Source organism: Cupressus sempervirens, chromosome 8 (genome assembly GCF_028749045.1).
Source record: "Cupressus sempervirens isolate cs-2001-9-10 chromosome 8, ASM2874904v1, whole genome shotgun sequence".
Taxonomy (NCBI): domain Eukaryota; kingdom Viridiplantae; phylum Streptophyta; class Pinopsida; order Cupressales; family Cupressaceae; genus Cupressus; species Cupressus sempervirens.
Window position 1 is genome coordinate 109355489 of NC_143125.1, and position 26634 is coordinate 109382122.

The following is a 26634-nucleotide window of genomic DNA, read 5'->3' on the forward strand; positions in this document are numbered from 1 at the left end:
TTACACCCTTTACCAAAGCATATGCCTATTTTTTATTTATGTCATATTTTAATTCTGCAAGCTGCAGTGACTTACTAAAAAAAGTAATGGGATGTTCATATCCTTCTTCAATTTTTTGCAACAAGACTGCAGCTACAATATGAAAGGATGCAAAAGAAAAATATGCATAGGCTTTGTGTAATCTGGATTTCTCAGTACCGAAGCATTTTTTATTACAATTTTAATATCCTAGAATGCTTGTGAAGGCTCACCATTCCAATCTATAGTAGCTCCCTTCTTGAGCTTCTTTGAGATAGGTTTACTGATTTCAGCAAAATTGGTAACAAACCTTCTAAGAAAATTGACTTGGCCAAAGAAGGATTGAATTCCTTTTACATTCTTTGGCTTGGGGACTTTATCAATAGCTTCTACTCTCTCAGGGTCTATTTTCACCCCATCCTTGGACACTATATGTCTTAGTTATTTGCCTTTTGTGACTCTAAATGTGCATTTCTTTGGGTTCAAGGATACTCCATATTCCAGAGCTTTGATAAAGATTTTTTCCAAATGCCTACAGTGATCCTCAACCTTCTTAGAATATGTTGTAAGATCATCCTGCTATACAACCATAAATTTGTCAATATAATCATGAAATGCCACATCCATGGCTCTTTGGAAAGTAGCTCCTACATTAATTAGGCCAAATGGCATCTTACATATACATATGTTCCCCATGGGGTTGTGAAAGCTGTCTTGAGTTGTTCACTTTCCTTTACCAGAACTTGATTGTATCCAAAGAAACCGTTCATTATTGACATTAGCTCAGACCCAGTCACTTGTTGCAACATGGCTTCCATATTTGGTAATCCATAATTGTCCTTCAAGGATGCAATGTTCAAGTTCCTAAAATCCACACACAATCTTATAGCTCCATTTTTCTTTCTCACAGGTACCAAATTTGAAACCCAAGTGGAATGCCTAATTGGTTTGATTATCCCCCCATCCCTTAGTTTCATCAACTCTTCTTGCATTTTGGGAGCTAGGGTAGGGTTTACTGGTCTTTGTTTTTGTCTGAAAGGTTTTATATTATCTTTTAATGGTATGACATGCTGGAACAAATCTTCTCTATAAGCCTTAAGGTCATTATATGACCATGCAAAAACATGTACATACTTCCTAAGCAAGTCAATCAATGTTTTTTTGATTTTAGCAGGTAGATTTTGGCCAATATAAACCTTTTTGGGAGCTTCATCAGTACCAAGGTTTATCTCTTCTAATTCCTGAGGCTTAGGGTCTTTAACTCCTGGTTTGACTCTATCCTGATTATCAAAAATATTTTCCAAGACCACTAACCCCTTTGGCACCTTGTTGGTTTTCAACTGCATGATCTCCTAGCCAAAAATGGTTTCATTACCATCTATAGTTTCAATTAATTCACTGCAATCCATTTCCTAACCATGGTACTTGTCTTGATTTAACAAAAAGTTTATAATGTCTTTGTCATCTTCAAAGACTTTCCAATTTTCAACATTATCAGGTATGGAAGGTCTATTTTGTACCTCAATCTGAGATATTCCTGCAAATGATATCTCCTTAGGCTTGATTGCTACATTACAAATCAGCCATCTTATTTTGAGTCCTATCTCTCCATGAGATACCAAATGCATCAAAAGATTCTATCTGATCCCAAACTTCATTTCTATACTGCTTTAATCTCCTATTCGTGGATGCATAAGTTTCTTTTATTTTGGAGATAACCAATTCAGAATCCCCTATGACATGTAATTTCTTAATTCCATGATGTGTGGCAACTTTCAATCGTAGCAACAATGCCTCATATTCTGCAATATTATTTGTGCAAGAAAACTTCAAAGTGAATGAATATCTGAAAGTATTTTTCTCAGGGGAGACAAAAACTACCCCTACCTCGGAACCTTCTTTTGAACTTTCCCCATCAAAGAACATAGTCCATAATATTGGTGAGTTGGTACAATAGTCAACTTCATGTTCAATTACAGAAGGTAAATTCTCAACTTCTTGAATAATCAATTCAGCTCTAAAAGCATTGACACCAGTATCTAAGAAACAAGTGGCATCTTTGTCAATTTCTTCCCCTAAAATGTGATTAACCCTTAGCTCTATATTTACCCTGATAGATTTATCCCCAATGTGGAAAGTAGCATAGGTTAAGTCACATTGTAGACTACCCCCCATAGCAGCACTCCATTTGTGAGAGAGAAACATTCCATAGTGTGGAGGTATATCCACTACAAGGAAAGAAATGGTTAACTCTACTTTAGGATATGCAACTAATTTGAATGGCAAAGCATTTATGGTGCCTATGACTGGGACTTCCCTAGCATCCATTCCTCTACATCTACCCTGCTTGGTATCCACCTTCAATCCTAAGCCTTCCATTACTTTGAAAGGCATTATGGTGTTAGAGGCTCCTAAGTCTATCATGCAATTTTTTAGGGTCTTCCCTTTTATGATCAAACTGAAGAAAAAAGGGTCAATATCTTCTATAAATGCCACTAAGGAATCATCTAAAAACATCTGAGGAATCTGGGATATGATACCACTTTTCTCTACTACTAAAAGGGTTTGTTGGGCAACAATTTGTTCTACAAAAATATTATTGTTTCCTATCCCTCCCAACCATGATAAAGCCTTGCTTTTATGTTCTTCAATTCTAAGAAGTTTAGACAAAGGTACTTTTACAGTTATTTGGGACAATATAGATATCATATCAACAGGTTCAACAATAGTGGGTTTTACAAGAGTACCTAGAGTTGAAGTCTTTTGAACAGCAGACACCATTGTTTGCTTGATAGTATCAAGTTCTAATTTCTTTGGTTGCACAACTGCTTTTGTTGTTTCATTTATTTGAAATTGAACCTTCTTTTTTGGTTCCCACTTCTTACCCTTGTTGTTATTGATCTTAGGCACATCTACATTGACTTTCTTATTTTGATCATTCATCTTATGGGTGATATCTTTGATGAATACACTGGATGGCTTTCTTGCATCATTATTCACTGTTCTATTTCTCAAATTATAGTTACTATGGACTTGGGAAATCATTTCTGCTATGATTCTATCAATCTCCTCTTTGGAGGGCATTCTTGAGCTTGTGTGACCTACATCAGAAGATGTAACACATACCTTATCTGTATCATAACCTTCATCATCTGAAAGCACTTGCTAATGATGTAAATGATAAGCAATTCTCTGACTGGTAATATCATTTTCAGGTTCCTCAAAATCGGAATCTACAAAGTCATCACACATGTTCACCATATTGTAGCTTATATCATCATGCCTTTTCTCTTCACTTCCTTCTTCAGGTTGCACACCTTGATCTTGGGCAAGTGACTGAGCAACAACACAATAATCAGCAGAATGAGGTGATTGACATACAATGTACCATGGTACATCGTCATTCATATTTACAGTATTCCTTTGCAGGGGATTTGGGGTACCCTTATCCTTCACATTTTGTGTCTGGTTGGGGACTGGCTTACCATCTTTCCACTGGGTGGTGTAAGGGTAATTTTTCATTCTAGGTTGCCTATTGAAATTGCTATTATTCACAGGAGTTCTCTCCATAACATTTGGCTTATTGAAACTAGTAGGATTCATCTTCTTTAGTAATTCCAAGACCTGGCCTATAGTAGGTTCTTCTAGCTTTTTTTCCTATAGGAGTTTTATCACCCTCCCTTTTGTTATTGTTCTTGGGATTAAAAAGCTTTGGATCATCCCTCCTACCTAGTTTGCTAGATGCCTTCCTATTATTCTCTATATTTACTACAATTTTATATGCATCCCTTAAAGTTTTGGAATCCTTATCCCTCAATTGATAAGCCATTTTGCTATCGAAGGCATTGAAATATGTTGTGAGATAGACATCCTCATTCAACCTCATAACTTGAAATAGTTTGTACATACCTTTCTAGAATCTTACATTGAAGTCAAATGTGGACTCATTTGGGTTTTTCTTGATGTTATTGAATTCATTCAACATGAATCCTGCATTAGTGTTGTCTCCATATTGCTCCTTGAACAATTTCTCCAAGTCACTCCACAAGGTGATACTATCATCAAGCAACCTCCTAAACCAATCTCTTGCATCCTCAGTTAGTGAATGCATAAACAATTTCATTGCCATATCTTCATGTTCAACTTCATAATCATTTAACATATCAATAAAAAATTTCAAATGTTCTTCACCAGTAACAACATTATTCTCAGAGAACTTAACCACTTTGTCTCTTAAATCAAATGATATGGGATGTGGAGCACCAGGAATACCATCAAATGATATTTGTCTATACTTTTCCAGGTATATAGGTTTCTTCTGGAAACTAGGAACATTTGAGGTATTAGCTATGTTAGCTTGGTTTAGAGGAGCAGCTTGGGATTGTTGAGGTTGGACAAAGGGGACTTGGGTGCTAATGGTGGAAGATGAGGCATGGGCAGATTGGGATATTCCCTGAGTTGAGATTATTGAACCACTAGCTGATGCAGGAGTTGTAGGTGGGATAGACAAATTGGGCCATGAAGCCAATGCAGAATTAGATTTTATGAATTGGATTCTTCTCCTAGTTTCTGCGGCTTGAGCTTCATTCTCAACCTTCTCAAGTTCTTTTGCAAGATCTTCCTTCTCTTTTCTAGCCTTCTCTAGATCTAGATCTAATTTTGACATGGAGGGTTGTATGGGTTTTCTTGGTAGAGCTTGCGATTCATTTATTTGGATTCCTATAGCTTTACCTTTCCCTTTATCTGGAGCTTTTGCAGTGGGCCCTACAAGGTCCACTTGAACAGGTTTATAAGCTTGCACTTGAGCAATAACTGGTTCTTGCCTTTGATTTAGGCATTTTTCTTGTTCTTAAACTTTAGCTCTCAGATTGTCTACATCTCCAAATACATTAGTATGGAGAGTTGTGGTATTTTCTTCTAACTTTTTATTTTGCTCCTTCAAGGTAGCCATCCTTCTTAGCAGAGCATCCCTTTCTATTATGCAATCCAAGGTGGCTTGCTCCTTCTCCTTTTCTAGACAAATGTGTTTAGCTTCTTCCTCAGCAATCCATTTCTTTAGAACTCCTATATCAGAATGCACTTCTTTAGGATCTACAGAAGTAGCCTCTGAATCAGCAAGATCGTCCAAATCTATGAGATTGGGCTCCACGTATGGGGCTACTCTAGGATTAAAAGGATCATAAAATGAACTCCTAAATCCTAGCCTATAGTTCATATCTGCTATGGGGTCTAGCTTTGATGAAGCAATTCCTAACGTGGACACATCTTTGTCCTGAAAAAATCTCTCATCTGGTAATGGGGTATTGAAAATGCCTCCTAAGATTCTTGTAGTTTCAAATTCAGAACTAAGTGAAGAAGACTCTCTCCCTAATACTGGTTGATACTAGGAATTGATGGATGCATTACCTCTGGGTTTCCAGGTGGGATTTGGATCTGTCCTTTTCTTATTTTGGTTCTTCCTACCACCTTGGGGTAAATCAATATACATTGGTACATCAGGATTGGCTCTCATATAAGCTATTTTGTTCTTTCTCTTGTCAGCCATATTCACCTTTTGTTAAAATAAGCACTAGCTTCAAAACCTTGACTGAGTTGCCACCCTATTCTTGGGAAAATACACAATGAAAATTATTCCTGACTCAAAGGAAACAACACACAAATAGAAATAAAAATATCTGACATAGATAGACCAATCACTGATGTCGTAAGACTGCAACTCTTTCTTGTTAGATAAGACACTTGGATAGGCTGGATACATCAGTGTGTAGTTGTGGTACTTGGGCTATTCTCTCTCTTAAATTCTCAAGGTTTGTCACTAAAATATTCCCTTATAACCATGGGTAGAACTTAGATAACCTGACACACATACATAGCAGGACCAAAGAAACTGCAATACTTTTCACAGATGTGTTGGACAACTCCCCAGTAGAGTCACCATTTTGTTAGTGTTTTTGAAAAACTACTAAGCAACAAAATGCTTAATACCAAGATGACAATACTCACAATCTAAAGACTAGGCAATTCTTATTAACAATTGTATGAAACCATTTGGGCCCAACTTCAACAAAACCAAGGGTGGTTTTCTACTCTTCATGCTTTGCAAAACCAGGGTGGGTATACCCAAAGATGATTCAAGACTAGTAAACACTGTATGAGGATTATTTTAGTTTCATTTTGATTCTCATCTCAAATCCTCAAATACATGCATAATTCATGACAATTTTCTCAACACATCCCATATAATAAATATGGCCAAAATTCTTTTATAGATCTGCAAGTGTTCTTAGCAATAGTGGCTAACTGAAGCTAAAACATTCCATGCAAACAAGTACCGGCCAACTTTGAAGATCTTCAGAAAATAATAGTAAAATTGATTTAATTCTGCATTATGACAACCATTTGTGACACATTTCTCTTTTAGCTGGATCAAATTTGATCAGTGCCTAATCCATTGGGGTTCAGAGTTTACAACAAATTCTTAGATCTAATTTGTTGCCTTACAAAAAATTTTATCAACAATTCTTTTTAGAACTCATCATTCAAAAATCCTTTCCCCTACTATAGCAATCTTATCACATTCATCAAAGATTTTACTTAATCCATTGAATTAACAATAGTGATAAATAGATATACAACCTAACTATATTGAATTCAATTGCACAAGCCTTCACTTATACAACATCAAGATAACCAAGTAATCAAAAGGAGACAAAGTTCAAAAAGCACTGATACGGGGGCAGTTCATAATTTGTATTCATTTTCCTTGAAAATTGTATACAATTTACAATAGACTCAGAATGACCTTCAAAAGAAACACAGATCATTTTGTATTCACGTATTCTCAAGATCTAACAGAGAAAATAATCCACCAAAAACAAACTAAGTATCACTTAGAAAAATAGAATTCAGTCCCTCACATTGCCTTGAAAACTCACTTATATAGGCATGAGTTGCAACAAGCAAAGGGCAAATGTGACTGACAGGTGTCTTTTACAAGGAATACTTACATACACCTATCACAAAAGACAAAAATGTTGGTAAGAGAAGATGTCCAAGTCAAAACATTCTTTTTTGTGGGTCAGCTTCTGTCACATGCTTTAATGTTGCTAAGTTGGCTACTATTCTGATCCTTCTTCGTATGCAACAACCAAATTAACCAATGATGAAGTTTGTTCTGATGATGGCACATCAACCTCCACTTGTGGGTCTTCACAGCCTTTATCCTTTATGGTAGGAACAACATCTACTTTTTCCCTTTCATTAGTTGTACCAGCATCCTGTGGTCCCGAGTCTGCAACTGAAAGTGACAAATTATTCTTGTCTTCTTCTTCCAGTTGGACCTAAGTAGTGATGTTATCAATGATTTGGATTTCCTCACCTTGCACCTCATCACTGTCATTTTCACCTTCATCAAACTGTTCACCAGGAGCCATTTCTACCATCCACTTGTCAAATAATCTGTCATCTGGCCAATTGAATTGCAAAATATCCCTTTGTCTTTCTAGCACATATTTAGCTTCATTATTAATGGCAACAAATTCTTGTTTTAAAAAATCAAAGAATATTTGGGCCTTCACCATTTCTTCTGTTGTGGTAGCCCACCATGCATGCCCTGTTTCATTAATGAATTGATTCATTCTTAAATAGAATAAATCATCAAGTTCTTATTCTCATTCCTCTTTTCTTTTCAAATTATTTCTTTTATCTATGGCACAAGGAAACAAACTGAATTTCTAGCTCTTGTACTTGTTCAAGTAGCCTACGATTATTTTTTGTAAATGAATCCTTTTATTATCAAAATCAGCAAGATCAGAAACAATATCAATTTTTTTTTTCAATTTGATAAAAAGAATCATCTATAATAGAGAAACACAAAAATGTTATTGCTTTCTCCCTTCTTACCCATTTATTCAGAATAGGCATTAGAGCCTCATCATTGGCTTTCAAATCCTCCCAGATACTGATCATCTTGGCCAACTGATCATAAATTAGTGGCCATTCAATTTTGTACCCCAAATATGTGAGAGCTTTTCTTAGTTTATCTTCATATTTGGATTCCAATTCTACATGTAAGGCCCACAGTTTACCTTTCTCTTCTTCAAAATCCTCAGCAGTGTAGTACTATGGCTTTTGGGGTGTATCTAGTATTTCTATGAGGGGGGTGGATTTGAAGGGTTCAACTGGGGGGCGAGGGTATGTTATTCTTGCCCTAGTAGATTTTCCCAATAGCTTGTTCTCAAGCTCAATTCTCTTTTTCAACTCTTTATTGTAGGCATCCACCATTGTTTCATACTTGCTCTGCAGCTCAGTCATTTCCTTTTCTTCCCTTTCTGCAGTAGCCAAGGAAAATTAAGAATAATCCACATTCACGTGGGTTGCTTGTACATGTGAGGTATCAATAACTCTCCTCACAAATGATACTCCCTGTTAGTCTTGAATCATCAGGCTGTGATGAAGTCGCCCTAGATCCTCTTCTTAATGACCACATAACAAGAGTAGCTTGCTCATTACTGAATGCAGTTCCCAAGAACTCCTTTTTATCTGGATCTTGCAATCCCAAATTATTTGACACAGAATTAAAAATCAAGGCATCAACAATGTCCCAATTAGGCAATAATAAAATATTTGTAGCCTTTACCATCTGTCTCCCCTCTTCAGGGGTTATATTCTGGAACTCTTGTATCATTTGTTCCTTTATATGATCCTGAATGGAGGCTTCATCCATTTCTAGATGCTTTGCTTTCATATTTTTACATCTTTCCTCAACAATGTGCATGTTTGCTCTCCAGGCAAACTGATGGAAAGCCCTAGACCTTACAAAACTATCATTAGACAAAAAATGATGATTGTACCTTACAAGCCTTGCAAGGTCCTTCCCACAAATCCAAACTCTCCAATAGATACTCCATGAATGACTGTATGCAATAAAAAATTTATGAGGAAGCATCAATTTGCTCCTCTGCAATCCATAATTGATCCATCTAAAATCGTGGCACTACCAATTGTCCAATGCAACCAACTTTATGAGATGAAGAAATAGATTTCCTTCTAGCAAGAGGATATCAAATCAGCATGAGAGCTCATCTCCACATCAAGTGATACCCTACCCTAGTCCTACGGAGAAGAGGGAGTGGTGTCATAAATTTCCACACATCCCCTGAAGGGTCCTGATGGAACTCTAAAATTTCTAAAATTTTGGAGAATTTTAGAATCCTGAGTACCATGGGCAGTTATAAGTGGTTCAAGGAAAATTTAAGAAAGAACAAAAGGATGGAGTTCTATGAAGAGGTTATGCAGCGTTCCAGAACTTATCTTTAGGGAAAAATGTGAGGGACAGGGCTGTTGCATGATGATATTTGTGAAGCTTTACAGAATGGACCTGATATAATCATCTATGATGATGCCCATATGATTAGGAATACAAAAGCTAATATAACTCAAGCATTGAAACAAGTGAAGACCCAATATAGAATTGCATTGGCAGGTTCATCTCTGCAAAATAACCTGATGAAGTATTATTGCATGGTGGATTTTGTAAGAGGAGGTGTTCTACGAACTAAGCACAAGTTTAGAAACAAGTTCCAGAGTCTTATAGAAATGGCCAACATGCTAACTCAATGGCAGATGATGTACAGATAAGGATTGCCCAGTCATAGAATTTGTTGTTCCAGATATTTTTGAGGATGAAGGGTGTTTGATTGATAGCTTAAAGAGAAATTTATATATTGCTGAACAACAAGCTTCATTTAAAAGTCATGTTTTAACTGTAGTAAATATGGAGGCAGATCCAGAAGCATTGGGCCAGCCTTTTGCAATTCTGGAAGAAGTCAGTGATGTTCATAAATTTGGCTGTAGTACTGATAATATGTTGTTATTCAACTGTCATGGTTCTTTTGATGAAACAAGAAGAAAAAAGAAAAAACCGTAGAAGAGAATTTGCATCTGAATTCTTGTGGAAAATGTACCAATAAAGAATGTTCATACAAGCTATCTACCTCTTGGGCATATTGTAATTTGAATGTTTCTTGGATCTTGTTTAAAGAGAAACCTATTTTCAGAGTCCCCGACGAAACTTCAGGGCTTTCTATAGTAGCTTCTCATTGTAAGCAGATTTATAAATTCTAACAAAATTCCTAATACACATGGGGTATTTCTTTCAGTTTGCAACTTAGAGCTGTATGTACATATGCCCATGGATATCATTTTCTTGCATAGTTTGGATATGGTGCTCGAATGCTAGGTAGAAGTTTTTCTTGCTTCCGAGGAATAGCTAAAGAACTAAACAATTTTTTCAAAATACTTCGAAGAAGCATGGCAAGTGACAGCGTCCAGATATCCTAGATTCAACTGAAAATACTCCACAAAGCAAACTGAGAGAGGAAACCACAACAGAATCAATATAATGTCTAGATGCTTTATCTATATATGAATCACTACCCAGAAATAGTTATCTTCAGTACCGTTAAGGTTGAAATCGACAAAATTCAGGAAGCCATCACGGAGAAGAGCGCTAGTATGTGTTTTCAGAATCGCGCAATGATAATACACAATGGTTGGCATATTGATAGCATATAGAAGTCATACTATATGCAATCCTTTGAATGGGAGTTGTTCTTCTTAGCGTTAACGGCTTCTACAAGACCTTTTGGTAAGTTTTTCCCTTAAAATCATTACTTGTATACTTATTTATGGTGCTCTGTATGTTTGTGGCAGGTGTACGTTTTCTATGGAAATGAGGTTGAAACGATTGAGCACGAACTCGGATTTCTGCATCGCTAAAGTGCAGAGTTATGGATGAACTGTTACCTGTGGCCATCAAAGTGTGGATGCGTACGAGTGAAAAGGCAGTCGATTATTTGCAAGCACCAAAGAAATCCGAGCATGCATCATGAATCGATAATCTAATTTTCAAATGGTGAATGCAAAGGATGTGCGGGTGAAGATGCATAGAATAACTCAATAGCATTTGTTTTATTATTACATTAAAAGCATTAAACATTGGTTAGTTATTTCTTAAGAGGTGCGATGGTTGAGAACGTACCTCTCCATTGTCTATAAATATATGAGTTTGAAAACAAATAAGGGGGAATATGGAAGATTCATCCTGATTTTTAAAAAAAAATTTGACTTATCCTATGCCCATGATGTTATATTATTTATTTGGCAGAGAAATAAGCAATTGAACAAAGCTCCTGGGTTTTGAATTATCGAGCAAATTTATATGCGAGTCTAGGATTGAAATTTGCAGTAGATTGATCATCTGTGAGGAGTGTCTCTATGTATAATTTTTATTTCTGGCGCAAAGTTTGTAAGAAGTATTTATTTAATTTATTTGCATTAGAGTCTTAATTTTTTATTTAGTTGTGTCCTTTATAAATGTTTCTTATTATTTTCTATAAATATTTTAATATTCGGATAAGTGGATTGGATCATTATTGCATTTTAAATTTGATAAACGTAAATATTGTGAAATATTTTAGTGTTTCTGTATTTATGTCTAATTTGTCTCCACATGAGTTAAAATGCATTTTAGAGTTATTCAAAATTGCATATATATAATTGATCCATCGAATTTGAATTATTAAATTTATTTATAGTTTAATATATTAAACTTTATAAAGTTGTATGTTTCAACTAATAATGTTGACTCTATTGCCCATTTAATTAGGCACTGATCTTTTACTCCTGATTCATAATCCATATGCTCGCAAATGTTTCATTTCTTTCCATTGAATAAATAATATATTCATCTGTTTCGTTAATCTATACTTATTCTTTATTTTAAATATTACTTCAATCATTTACTTTTGTTCTCAATTCGCAAATTGCAAGTTTAAAGTTTTCCTATATTTCTTGCCATTTGGAAAACTTTTATTGCATTTTCATTCTAATTGATCTATTTTAAATGTCTTCGATTTAAGTGTTTCGTCCAAGATTAGGTACACCCGCCCCGATTTTGCAAAGCCGGAAGTGCAGGGAAATTGAACTGTGTTGTTTAGTTCTGTTAAGTTGGCCTTAACCGGTTGGATATCCCAACATCGAGCAGGCAAGGCTCATAGGATTCCAATCTGCGATTTTGGGAACCAACAGGTCCATCAATGCCATGCCAACTACTAGAGAACCTAGCACAACAAGAATCACTATACAGTCCTTGACTAATGCTCTCAATTCCTCTATAAAAATTGCACTCCCATCTTGGACGTGTGCAACTACCTCATCATCTTGTCCATCATCCCTATCCATAGAAGTAAACTTACCACCAACTACCATATATAACCAAACTAGGTCTAGGATTGTGGGTTGAACACACTCAACTCCATAGTAACCTCATCGAAACATGAATGCGACTCTTGGAGAGTCAATTGAACACATCGAAGAGAATCCATAACCACCTCAATCTCTTGGGTGAGCTCAACCACCACATCCTCTTTCCCTAACAATTTCTCATAATAGGTGCTACCCTAATCTAGAAGGCAATCCTTATTAGCTACCAACTATGAATAATTATGCTTCAAGATCCTATCAGCCTCTCGAAGTGTGTGAACCTCTAATAAGGAAAGGAAACTATCACCATGATCATTTGTCTTTCAAGAGCACCCAACCAGATGCAACCAACATTTTCCAGATAGCATCATAAAGGATATCACTATCTCTCACCTCCAGCTGACCGATTTTTGAAACCCTTAAATCCCATGTAAGCTCTCTATCTCATTGATTGCATTATGATAGGAAATTGTATTAGAATTGCTCACCACAACATTGCTCACCTCATGTGTACTATCATCCTTGCACATACCCACAACCAAGGTACTACTATTGAGTGCCTCTACTGGCATCTCCTCTAAAGGAGAGGAAGCCCTAGTTGTATCGAACTCTTCACACATCTCTACTTCCCCCTCAATAGAATATATTTATAAAAATTGATCTTTGGACTCATCCAAAAACTCCTCAGAATCATCACCCAACATTTGGTAAGGAATACTAGACTCATTGCACCTCATAACATCCTCAAATTAATCATCAAAGGTGTTTAATACATTGTTATCCACATCTCCTAACACAACGCCCAAAAATGTCACCTTACTCAACACACGACTCAACGTCATGTTGTGAATCAATAAAGCTAGAGCACAATCCAATATCAACATACTTCGTTGTAACACCCAGATCACAAGTACCATAGTTGTATAGCTCCATGCTCACATTTATCTATCATGTTAAAAAGATGTTGCCTCCTATTTTGAAACAACATTGTGACAATTGTCATACAAATCAGTGTTCACACTCTGCACATTCTCCAATAAAAACTCCGTCCCCAAGAGAGTGAACAATTAGTGGTAACTACCTCAACTGTACCTGCACTATCCGTAGCATCATCTCTCTAGTCCTCAAGCCACTGAAGCTCAGTGTTACTGACTACCAAAGATGCTAAGATATCCATGTATCCCTAAGTAAAAGGTCCATCATGAATGTAAATAGGGCTAGTGGTTGTTGTACTAAATGCAGGCTCCTCTAAATCCTAAATGCCTACTAAGGAGAACTCAAGCCTTCTTTCCTACATCCTCAATGTCGGTCTACTTAAAATGAAAACCATGTACCTCACAACTCTATCAATAATCACCAGATCTAACAATATTCCCTACAACATTTTCTGATGCAATTTAAGTATTTCCATACTCTCCCTCAAGCATTTACTTTCTTGCTATTTTCCTCACTACTCCGCAGACTCCTAGAACTACTAGTTCTCCTATGTTTGTCCATAGCTATAATAAAAGCGAGAATGTCGATCACTCCAATTACAACAACTGATCCAAAATAATAATAATATTCCTAACCCACAAAATGGAAAAAAATCGCTTTGATACCATTGTAATAACCACAACCAGTTATAGCTTTGACAAACACAAAATTCCCTTACAATTTAGTTGTTTGACATTTTGTCAAACGCTTTGCAAGCAAGCTCTAAGCTGGATGATGACAATGTAACTTTGAAAGTTTTGATATTCTCCTTTGTAATCTTTCAATGTATGGTTTTTGGGTTTTGATATAGCTAATTATGAATAAAATAACTCTAATGGTGATGCTAACAATACTGAAATGATATTTGCAATCAAACTTCATAAACAACTTGCACTTTATTATTTAATACTCTTGGAATTACAAACTACTCTTAAAATTTACAAACTCGAAGAGAACATGACAATGTCATTCTTTTCAAAATCTTCATCAAAAAAGAGAATCGCGAGTGAGTTAAAATACTCACAACTCTACAAATATGTGCTAATGCTTGCACAATGTGCAATCCAATTCCACTGTCCAATCTGCAATACTAATACTCCAGGGAAGACGCCTCGAAACAAAGAGGAAATAGCGTCAACAAAGTAGAAGTCCAAGCTAAAATAGAGCTTCACCCAAGTCAAAAGCAAACACCAACTAATAGGATTTTGTCACCAAAACACCAATAGATATTACACCCAACACCTATGTTTATCACCCAACACCAATGTTTGGCAGTCTGGTATGTAAGCCTTTTGGACACTACCTACACCCTTAGGATATGGTGCCAAATTATAGGGACATGACGCCAAAATGCAAGGTAATGTGCGCCCAAATAATGATGTCGTTGCCTGTTGAGAATCGCCAATTTGGTAACAACAAATGCAACATTAAAATGTTCAACTATGGAGCAAATTCACATAGGAAAATCAAAACGCCAATAAGGGATTTTTGACGTTGCAAGCTAATCACATAAAAACCAAACATCCAAAGGCTAAGCCCCAAGTACAGGTGTAAATGAGTGCACATATGCAAGCCTTCTAATCATCACTTCTCCACCTATTATCTATTTAACCACAAAACAAAGTGTAATGGAAGATGATAAATAGTTCTTTACTAATGCAAATGCCAATACCACTATACCTCAACAATGGATTGATGTACAACTTCAATCTTCAGAAGCCTCAAATCAAACCCTTATACCTCAACAAGGGAATTAAAATCACCAAATTTAGAAACCCTTGCAAAAGACAATAAATGTATATAGGCAAATGTCTTTCTCTCACAAATGGGATCATATTTATACGACGATATAGCACATAGCTTCTTCTTCACAGTTTCTACTTGAGAAGCTTCATTTTCACAATTTTGTTTCATAACATTAAATAGTTTAAAGTTCGTTTATAATAATGAAGCCTTAATAATTGATTAATAAATATGAACCCAACAGTAAATACCTCCATCCAATGCATGTGATCATGAATTGCCAACACTGCTAACTTCTCTTCCAAACTCAACTACCCAAAATAGACTTACTAAAAATAGCAAGTCCATAATTGAGATTGTCAAATCTCACTGCTAGCTCATTAGGATCGCGATAGTGATAAGATGACCTAGCCAACTACAGAGATGTGCTGAAATGGGGATATTACATAGTGATTCACAAATGTGTCTAGCTAACGGAAGAAAATTTCTAGATGGCACGAAGCATGTGATCCTATGTTTTCCTTTAATTCCAAAAGCTAACAAAGAGGTAGTAAAAGATATGGAAGTCGCAAAATCATTGGATGAGTTTTCAAGTTGTCTTTAAGAACATACTTGATGGGTGGCAACCGCAAGAGAAATTGGTGGTTGATGTACCTAATTTTGAAAGCCAGTGGCAACCCATTAAATAAGTTCAAAAGAGAGTGAAGAATAGAGGAAACACATACAAGGGATGTTATAGACAACTAATGAATGATTGAAATCTACATTGACAATAAAATTCATGCTCCTTGAGCTCTAGAAAAATCTCAAAGCATCAAATCTACAGTTGAAAATGAAAATATTATTTTATGTCCACTAACTTTATTGATCTATTTGACATCCACGAGTATAAGTAGGCCTAGTAGACCAACTTAACCTCCTAGATGCTTTGGTTTCTATTATTTGCACATTATGATAGATGATTGTACAATATCTATGTGAAATATGTAGATTGGTGGTATTGATGAATCTATTTTCTTAATGATTTTACACATATCATAAGGGAACTCATGCACTACTTGATAGTAAACATGGTGCTAATAAGAAGCAAGACCTTGGATGCAAGTCTTTTTACTTCTAAGCTGTAAAATCCTCTTTTAGAATGCTCTAAAATAAGAACTATTTGAATGTGAGATGGATAAATGAATTTAATTAAATGCTTTAAATACTAGCATGACATAAAAATGCAAGAAAGGGTTTTGAGACGTACGTAGGTAGACAAATTAAAAAGGGAGCTGTTATTGGTAATTAGACATTTTGAATTTGATTTAGAGTAGGTTGAATTTGCACTAAGGAAAATAGCCTGACAGCCACAAATCCAGCCTAGGATTATTTCACTCATAGGATCAGTGTTAAGGAAAGATTATTAATGAGCCAATGTAGAAAAAAGACTAAAATCCAAACTTATAAGCTATATATATAGCTGTGTACACATAGGAGTAAGATAAGGCAATGAACATTGGATCATGTTAAAAAAAGCACTTGTCAAATGGGACCGACTTTGCACAAGATTGTGGCATATGTAATATCTACATGTATTAAGACATTTTGCAAAATAGACACAAAACAAGATGGGAGATAACATGGGGATGCTGATTTCAGCATTACAAATTGAACTATAAAAGGCTTTCCACATGTTTCCAAACAATATGCACAGGCTAGAAGTAGACGCCTAAAAAACTACAATATTGAGATATTATTTGATAGCTAACAACTAGATTGGCTAACAATGATCACAAAATGAGCCTTGATGGCATATAAGACCTAATAAACCAATTTGCAACGGAGTATTCTTCATGCTTTCCACTTGTGCATTGGCATCCATGATGCCTGTGCTATTAATAAAATTTCAAGCAAAGCTATTCACAGTATTCTTATCCCTTATTATATTAGTTGATTTTAGATTTCATTCGGTGGTCGTATGTCATTCTTGAGTGCACATATGGCATATTGTACATTCTAATCTATACTTACTCTGGCTCAATATCTACTGATGTATACGGATGAATATTTCTATATAATAAGTAACATTCATAATTATTCTATTTTTTATATAATCAAAGAAAAGGATGCATTGTAAGCAATGAATATAATGAGCTTTGCAGCTGAAAGTATAGAAAAAAAACCTTACATAATCGACTACAAAAGTCTGAATATCACAAATTCAGTTTAACATGTCAAAACTTAAAAGGATTACAAATTCACAAATGTGAACATTCAGAAAAAGAACACAAAAGCATTCCCTCTGAGCTTCATGAAGAAAATGTCATTCACCAAAGTGGTGCTGTAATTAGCAGTAACCTAAAAATATCACCTTACTTCACCTTAATAACAGATTACCTTCTGAATTTACAGCTGCACTTATCAAAAAAATGAAGGTAAGAAAATGCATACATCCCTTTATACACTGCTTGACAGATCGACATATTTTTGTTTTGCACATATTGTCTCATTATGTATAATACTTTGAATGGCATCATTTGATTTTGCATCATCTAACATGTATTTAAGCTCTGTGAATTATAAAATCCATCCCACAGAATCTTGCATGAACCGACTCTTACACTTAAACTTGGAGCACACATCTTTAATTTTGTAAGCTCTACTTGGGAGGATGTCCAGAGACGCTTAGAGATTGCCAATACACGAATATTAAATCCTTGTTCCTGAAATCAGATCAAGATTGTTAAAGAAAAGCACCTACAAGTTATAACATGAAAATTAACTGCAAAACTACTCTATGATAGGGGCCTAATTCAAGAGGTATTTATGGGAAAAGCAGAAAAGTATAAAAAAATTTTTTAGATCACCAAACCTTTGCCCCGAGTTTAAACTTTCCATTTTAAACATTGATGTCCAATACATGACTCCACACATTATAAGGGCAATATCCAATCCAGTTACATGTTGATTAAAATATCATATACACGGGACAATTTTATTTCCCAGCCAGACCTATATTTCCAAATAAACTTACATACCAGCAAAAGTTGATTTATTGGTAGAAGAATGCAACTATCCCTGAAATCGGTGAATTGTTCATTCCTACATTAGAAGCTTCTTTATGATGAAGAAAACTATAACAGGAAAACACAGCAGGACAATAAATGAAATTTAAGAAAAAGCTCAAAAACCAGACCGAAGTGGCGTGCAAATAAGCATCTATATCATGATAATCTATATTTATTTGGGCTAATGTTTTCTTCAGGTAAATTTCACACAGTTTGCATGAATAAATTGTCTAAGCACCTTACTTTTCGTAGGTTTCTTCATGATTTTAAACACAAATTCCCCATTCCCCAGCACTTCATTTTCCATATGCAGCTTACTTTCTTAGGTTTCATTGTGATTTCAAACACAAATTGTCCATTCCCCATCACTTATGTTTTCCAGGTTTCTCCATGACAAATAACCTACCAAAATACATTTAAAATGTACAAGGCCACATCACCTGCTAGAGGCGAAATGTTAGACATTAAGGAAACTGATGTCCAAACATCCCATGAGAAACCAGCAAAGTACTTGACATTATATGACAATATCCTGCTACTCATGTAGCATATTACAACACATATTCCTACCATATTATGGTGGTGCAAGAGACATCCTTTCTGCCATATCTTGCAATTTAAAAAGCCAGAAAATATTGGTCAAATAAATGCTGAGACCATAAACCATATTCTGCAGTGAGTAGTTGTTATATATATTGGATACAAGCAACCAGTACCCATCCTTATCTAAAAATTACACGAGCTCATAGAAATGCAAAATGAACTCAAGGAATAAGGGTCAGAAAGTGAGAAAATATGGAATCTAATATTTTTTTTCCAAGCCATTAAACCAAAGAATGTAGTAGATAAACAACTTGAGTCAGATCGGACTAAATGTTAGAGATAGAGTAGGGCCATGTTGACCAACTCTTTCAAAAATTTGTTCCTATATGCATACCAAAGACCAAGAAAAGATGATTATAGTTTTCAAACTGAAGGTTTCTTGCGACTATCGTTAAGAGGGAGTTCTGTGATTTTGAATGGTTACTGTGATGCACTATTTAAAATATTTGGTTATCCCTCTTGTTACAGCTCCATTTCTTTGGTGCTCATTGTAAGTTATTATTCACAAGTTAGCTGTCTTCTTTACCTAGTACTTGATAAATTATAATTTTTCTTTCATACTAGAAACCACAGTTACACCGCCCTAGGGAACTGGGACATTGGGAAGTGGGGATAGGTTTCTGGGCGGCGAAGACAAAGGAGCCTCAATTTGGGGATGGCAGGGGGACTGCAGCAGCCAATGTGAGGGCTGTATATACTACATACTATACATGTGGTACTTAAAATGCTTGTAATGAAAATATATATAACAATATAAGACACAAGATGTAAAATACTAATTTACTAAAATTTAAATACTTGAACATTGAATATAAAAGTGGAACATCGAACATTAAACATTGACCATAAATTATAATTATTAAAATTTTAAATACTCGAATGAGCAAATGAAAGAGTTCTAACTTCTATTATATAAATATTAAAAAATAATAGTCATAGGTATCAAAACTATGAGTATCTCATCATAGAGATGATTACATTGAGCAGCATCATAGGACATTCAATACGCCCAATAGAACATTAAAACATGTTTAATTTTTTTAATCAAACTTTTTTTGGGGGGTTGGATAGGGCACACCCAGCCATCCCCTGGAGGGGTCAGGGGACTTCTTCCTGTCCCCCTATCCCCACAAGAGAAGCAGGGGCATCCCTGATGAGATGGTGGCGCTGCTGGGAACGCAAGAACGTTGTCCCTCCTTCCCGGGTGCAGTCTTGTCTCGGAGATGCTGGGGAAAAAGGGCAGCGACAAATCCCCGTGTTACTATGCTAAAAATGTAATCACAAGATGAGTAAAGACATAACACCAAAAGCTGACCACTACAAAACACTTAAGAGATTTAGGATGCTTCATTGTCCTTGTTGTCCACAAAGATTACACTGGGATCAGTGTTGGGTCATTCTATGAATTGAATACAAAGTCCGATACGCAGCTGGTGGTGGATCCACAAGGGCTACATTAGGAGTAAATGCTGAAGGAGCAATTGAGCGGAAGAGCAAAGACTGCTTAACACAGGAATCAGCCAATAAATGATGCCCAAGAAAGTAAAACCTAGGAGAGAAATAAAATCTTCCATGCTATAGAGCCAATTTCTTGCCAGCAAAAAGAAGAAATTTGAAACTACTATCACAAGGAGAGTAGAAAGAAGAGAGTTGAACTAGGTCAAATTAATGGAGAAACGAATAAGAGTTTCTAAAATGCAAATATATGTAAGGAGATAGAAGAAAATAGAAATGCAGAGATGTTTTGAAGGATATACACAAATTAAACACACTTGCAGCTAATATTGTTTGAGAACTCAATGTAGAAGTAAAACTAGAGATACCTAGATGATTAAATCCTAGGTACCCCGAGGACACATCCCCGGCAAAATACCCCAAGTTTCTGAGATGGAGACATCCCTAAGACAGGGATGTCTCCAAGATGGGGAGACGGGTATGGGGCGTCCCCTTGCCGTCCCCAAAATTGCAAAAAACAGAGGATTTTTCCCAAGAAATGAAGGTTGTAAAACATTGCAAATAAACAATTTAGGCATGACTGAATGTGTTCCTCTCTTAATACATGTGTTGATACAATTTCTCCACCCTCAAAAACAGATGTGCCTAGGATGGAAATTGTGAGCTATCGGATGAAGTTAAAAATAATTTTCCCATGGTAGCAAAAGAGTGAATTTTAGAAACCAAATGAAGATTTTGCTCTTTAATATTTGGTAAACAAATTATCTAACCAAAAGAAGATGAGAAATGTGATCAAGGAAGACAAAGTAATTAAGGATCAATGTCCTATAGAATCAACCTGTGATATGAAATACAAGTTGAACGGAGGTTTACTTCAATAATAAAATTAAAAGAAAATTATTAACATTAGAAGAGGTGCAATTCATTTTGAAGGGATATAAGTCTTCAATATAAAAGGTATATAAGAGGGTGACACATTTTGATAACAAAAAAGAAAAAGTAATAAGAGGACACATTCAAAAAAGAAGTATTTTACATCTACCGGTAAGGAGGAATAAGGAGCAAAAATATAACTTCGTAATATAAATGCAAATATGATATTTTATTAAAAAATACAAGTCCCTCTTGTGTATTCTTTGACGCATGGAGATTTAAACTATAGATGATTCGTTCTCTATAATCATCTTTAGATTCTGTAAGCAATTTAAATGTCAGATAAGTGGATTGGGTCATATATGGCATTTTAAACTCAATCATTATAGATATAGCGAAATATTGAATTTTTTCCGTGTCTATATCCAATTTGTCTCCCTACCTTAGGAGTTAATGAAAGATCCCTGGTAGATGCCCTTGCTGATCTGCTATAGTTTTTAAATTAATAAACTATATTTTCCTGTGATTTCTTTGATGGTCTTTGAGAATAGACAGAAGTTGCAAAAGGTTTTGTTTTTGTTTTGTGTTTTTTGATAATTTTCACAATAGTAATGAATAATGAACAATAAACATGAGAGGAGACTAAAAATAAATAAGAACATAGAGCCAAATCAGAATTGCTATAAATCGTACCAGGCAGATTTCTAATTTATAAAGCCAAATAATAAATCCAATGCAGTTCCAAGGAGCTTACATCCAACAATGATGCCAAACTGCTACAAATGGCAGTTGTAAGACTGCAAGGAATCACGTCCCAACTGAAAGAATCAATCTGTAACGCTGAAACCATAAATATGCAACCTGAATCCACAATAAAAAATGGTGTACTCTATCCCTGATAGCAATGCACATTGTCTGAAGAATCCAATGCCAATAACTGCTGAGGGCTACATCCCAGCCAATCCAAAACCTGGGGTTTGCGTCCCAGATGAAGAATTGCTCTCTCAAAGCCAATTCACAAAAACAAGTTTTTCAATATGCAAAAGATAATCTTAGAATGAAGCTTCCATCTCCTTATAACCCCCTCTCAATTGCAAATCGAACCCTAAGTGTCTCCAAGTGGTGTTGTGCAGTGAATATGTTATAATTTCTTATTTAAAAGTGGTCATGTTACTAGAAAATGACCTTTTTCCTCATAGATAGAATTCCATTCACTGAAATGCCCTGAGACCAAAGAGAAAGATTTAGAGAATTTTGAGACCTTTCCAACGAGCTATCACACCATAGGATGCGCATCCAGATGAGGCCAAAAAATCTCTTATTACTCCAAAATGGCTAAAACTTAACCTTATTTAATTTATTTAATCACCAACTTAGGAAATATTTAAATATATTAAAATATTTTCCAAATGGTCCCAAAAGACCCAAAATGACCAATCAAACATGAATCTGACCTTGTCACCTATCTGTGACTGATGCTGAACAAGATGGGTCAACTGGCAGTCCATCCCTAAAATCTAGGGATGCTCCTAAAAAGTAGGAGACAACCCCAATCAACCAAAATTGAGTCCCAATGACTCTCCCCTACTGTGTGCACCTCTGAGAGAACTGTCATTGAACTGGGAGTTACTCCTAAAAAATAGGAATGCCTCCTGAAAAATAGGAGATGCACTCTAAGTTTCCAAAATGTTCACCGAGGTCTCCAAATGCTTCCTAGACCACTCCTAGTCAATCCCTACAAATTAGGAATCCCTCCTTAATTGTAGGAAACTATTGTCTACTGCTCCAAACTACTTGGGAAGCTCATGCATGACTCTTAAAGCCCCTAGGTTGGTTCCCTCTACGCTCTGTTGGCCTAAGGGAACCAGATAATAGATCAACCCTGCTAGAAATTTTGTCACTAAGGAAGGCCAGAAATTGGGGATATGATAGTTAAAGTGCAATCTGGACTATTTAATATTGCGTATATAAACTCGATCCATCGCGTGTTGATTATTAAATTGTTTATAATTCAAGTGCATAAAATTATATAAAGTTGTACGTGATAATCTTCGTTGTAGTTGACTTTGTTGCCTAGATGAGCATAAGCACTGTTCTTTTTATATTTGAAGTCAGAAAATCTATATCTTCCTTCCTACAAGCATCAAGTCCATTATTGACAAATATAACACAAAACATTCAATCAATTCAAACATTTAGCATTCAACATTCAACTTTATTTTGATCGAGTTCAAGGATTTTGCCAATCAGAGAACTCACAAGGCTTAAATTCACTATATAAAAGCTTTGAACCAAGTGATCAGGTTCGGAGGTGAAGGTCTACCCACCTAGATGCAGCGAAGCCTGAAGTGTAGGGGAATCGAGGTGATTCTCGTTCGTTAGTCAAAACTGATTGTGGAATCCTGTTGGAGAATTGGCAAGTGTAATGACTTATTCCTGTATACGAATCAAAAAAATTGCTCCCCAGGCAACATTGGTGACCAAGTGGAGTTCGTATGGTGATTTGGTACTAGTACTGAGGGAGTTGGGATGGCGTACAGTTGGCAATGGCCAACGTACTGACAATAGGAGGACCTTACAGGACAGTCTATACGGTATGCTGGAGGGTAGCAAATATGCTGTATGGTGGGTCAGGAAGGACCGTACCAATAGGTTTGTATAGGCCGTACGATTGGCTTGTGAATGTTGTATGGATGGCTATAAGAGTATGGTGGGGAAAGAGAGAAGGATGTATGGTGGAGGCTAGACGTCCATACGGCAGTTCGTACTTGGTGTGGATGAGCTACATGACAATGTACGACAATCTATAAGCAGCAATACAGAAATGATGGGAGGCCACACAGTTAGGTATCCGAACCCAATATCAATTACAATCTAGTTCATACACCAAACACAATAGATCTTGATAAAATCAACACAATAATAGAGACTTGAATGCGAATAATAATTGATGGAAGATGGTGCTCCAATTTGCCAAGTCAGAGCGAAGAGTTACATGCAACATGGAATAAAGTGAAGGATGAATCCCACCGAAACCGCATGGCCAAATAGGGAAGATCTTTCACTTTTGAAATGGCGAACAATCCAGAACCCCAATAGAAATTCACAGTACATAGAAAATAATCCAAAGCATATCCTAAGACAACCTACATGCCATGCTTAAATACCCATCAGGGACAACTTTCTGAGGGTGTACAAAGATAGCCAACAGCGACACAACTACGAAAACAAAAATAAAATAGGTCCGAAATACATTAAATCAATCGGCCCATTACAATAGTTTAATAAAAAAAATTCATTTTATAACGAGAATATTACAAGCTCTTGGATTTCCAATCTGTGGTTTTGGGAACCAACACCCAGTAAGGAAAGGGGATGTCTAGACATCTCTCCACCATACCGAGGACAACCAACGATTCCTAATTTTTTTCGTGCAAAAATTTTAAAAAGTAACTGAAAAAAACATAAAAAGATTGCTTCCTACTTGGTCGCCTAGGTGGGCCCCACCCCTTGAAATGCCCTAAAAGGTTAAAAGAGACCAAATTATGGTTGTTTTGTCGTTTGTTTGGTTTGGCTAGTGAAGTTGGAGTGTGTTGCAGCTAGCTGAGGTTTTCATTTTGCAAGAAGACGAGGTGATTTTTTTTTCTTCCAAGAGCTTGAGCAAGGGTTTGAGCTTCCATTTTGTGCCCCAAGTATGAAACTCTTTATGCTTCCATTTTCTATTTTTTTAAACAGATTTGCAGCTTGAAAAATCTTTTTTTTTTTTTTTTAAATCATTGTTTGAGCTCATATTTCCGTTGCATATTTAAATCTCAAAACAATGCACAATGAGCAGCAGTGGGAGTATTAGTAGTGGTGATGAGGAAGAAAATGTGGTTGGGGGTGATGTTGCTAGTAGTGGGAGTAGGAAAAGAGTTGATCCTAAATTTGATTTGTTTAAATGCCCTTCCACCATCATGAACAATTTTGCAAAGAGTCCTTTCAATAAGAAAAAACCTCTTCTCCAATATGTCACACTAGGCCAAAAGGTAAAATGAATTCAAGCGGGACTAGGGTGTGGGATTGTTATGTTTGTCTTGATGATTTTAGAGGCAGCTATACAAGGGTGAAGTCACACTTTTTAGGTGTTGCAAGCCATGGAATCAAAGCTTGTCTTAACTTGACTAATGTACAGAGATTAGAATGCCAAAGATTGCACTTAGTGGCTAAATGGAGAAGCAAAATTTGACAAGGACATCAGCATCTATTCAGTCACAATCATCTAGGCATACGTCATCTACCATTGGTACTAGTGGCTGCCCTATTGAGTCTAGAGGGAAGAGAAAGATGAGTAGTGGTGAGAAGGGCTTGACGGAAAGTATGTTTAATGCATAGGCAAAGGAAAAGTGTGAGGCATCCATTGGTAAATTCTTTGTTGCTAATGGTATCCCATATCATGCAGCCCATTCCACTTATTTTAAACAAATGGTGAACGATATATTGAATATGAATCCCTCATTTGTACCCCTTGGTGAGTATAAGCTACGAACCATCCTAGATGAAGAGTATTCAAGGGTTGCTTTGTTGTTTGAGGATATGAAATATACTTGGGTTAGGATGGGCGGCTCTATTGTGATGGATGGGTGAACTGATGCTAAACATCGACCACCCATCAATATCATTGTCACATCACCTACTAGCTCTTATTTTTTGGAAGCCATAGATTGCTCAGGAAAGAAGAAGGATGCAGAATTTCAATTCACTATTTTGAGAGATATCATAGAGGAGGTTGGGTCGGTTAGTGTAGTACAAGTTATCACAGATTTTGAACCTGTGTGAAAATCAACCAGTTTGATGACAGACGGTGCTTATAGGTACATCTTTTAAACCCCTTATTGTGTTCATGCCTTGAACAATGCATTGAAGGACATAGGGAAGATTGAATGGGTGAAAGAGGCGCTATTAGAGGCTAAAGAAGTCCAAATGTTTATATGCAACCACCACACTTCACTTGCTCTATTCAGGTCCTTCTCTAAGGAGGAGTTATTCAAACCAACCGAGACAAGATATGTCAATTTTAATTATAGTTTACTTTTAGTTTGATTTAAGTTGCTTTTTATTTATAATTGTTACTAACTTACATGTGATGTTTCTAATTATTAATGTTTAACTTTATTTTAATTTATAATTGTCTGTATAGGTATTGTGTGATGGGTAAAAGAACAAACATGTGTCACCTTTTATAAAAAAACATGATATCAGAATGCAATAGTTCAACATTAATGACAAAAATAATGATATTTGTGTTTCGAATTTGAAGATGATGTAAACTGATAAAATGTGTAGAATTGGATGAATTTTATGCCTATAATTTTTATAATTTTTTTGAGTAAGAAGTTATTCATTTTCTTTTATTTTGAAGTCCTTTTTTTAACTGTAAAAAATATAGTGTAGTTCCCATCAAACAAGTACATGCAAATCATCTTTTTTTGTTCTGATTTAAAAATACCTTATAGATGACATGTATAGTAAGGGAACAACAAAAGAAATAATTATTTTTTATATATTTTTTTTTTGTTATAAGTACTCAAGCTCGACCTCATCAGAATCCAATAGTTTTTTCCTCTTGTCAAAACTTCCCTATCAAATATACATCTTGAAAAAAAAAATACAT

The 26634-nt window shown here is 35.8% G+C and overlaps 1 protein-coding gene across 1 annotated transcript in view; it reads right to left on the reverse strand.

Annotated features, from left to right (window-relative positions):
* Positions 1–17151: 17151 nt before the first annotated feature.
* The window catches only part of LOC149541826 (uncharacterized), a 323442-nt gene continuing 313959 nt past the window's right edge, over positions 17152–26634 (reverse strand). The window contains exon 8 of the mRNA XM_089796893.1: positions 17152–17705. Within this exon, the coding sequence (XP_089653019.1) occupies positions 17535–17705 (171 nt within the window). The 3' untranslated portion in view covers positions 17152–17534. The remainder of the gene's footprint in view (positions 17706–26634) is intronic.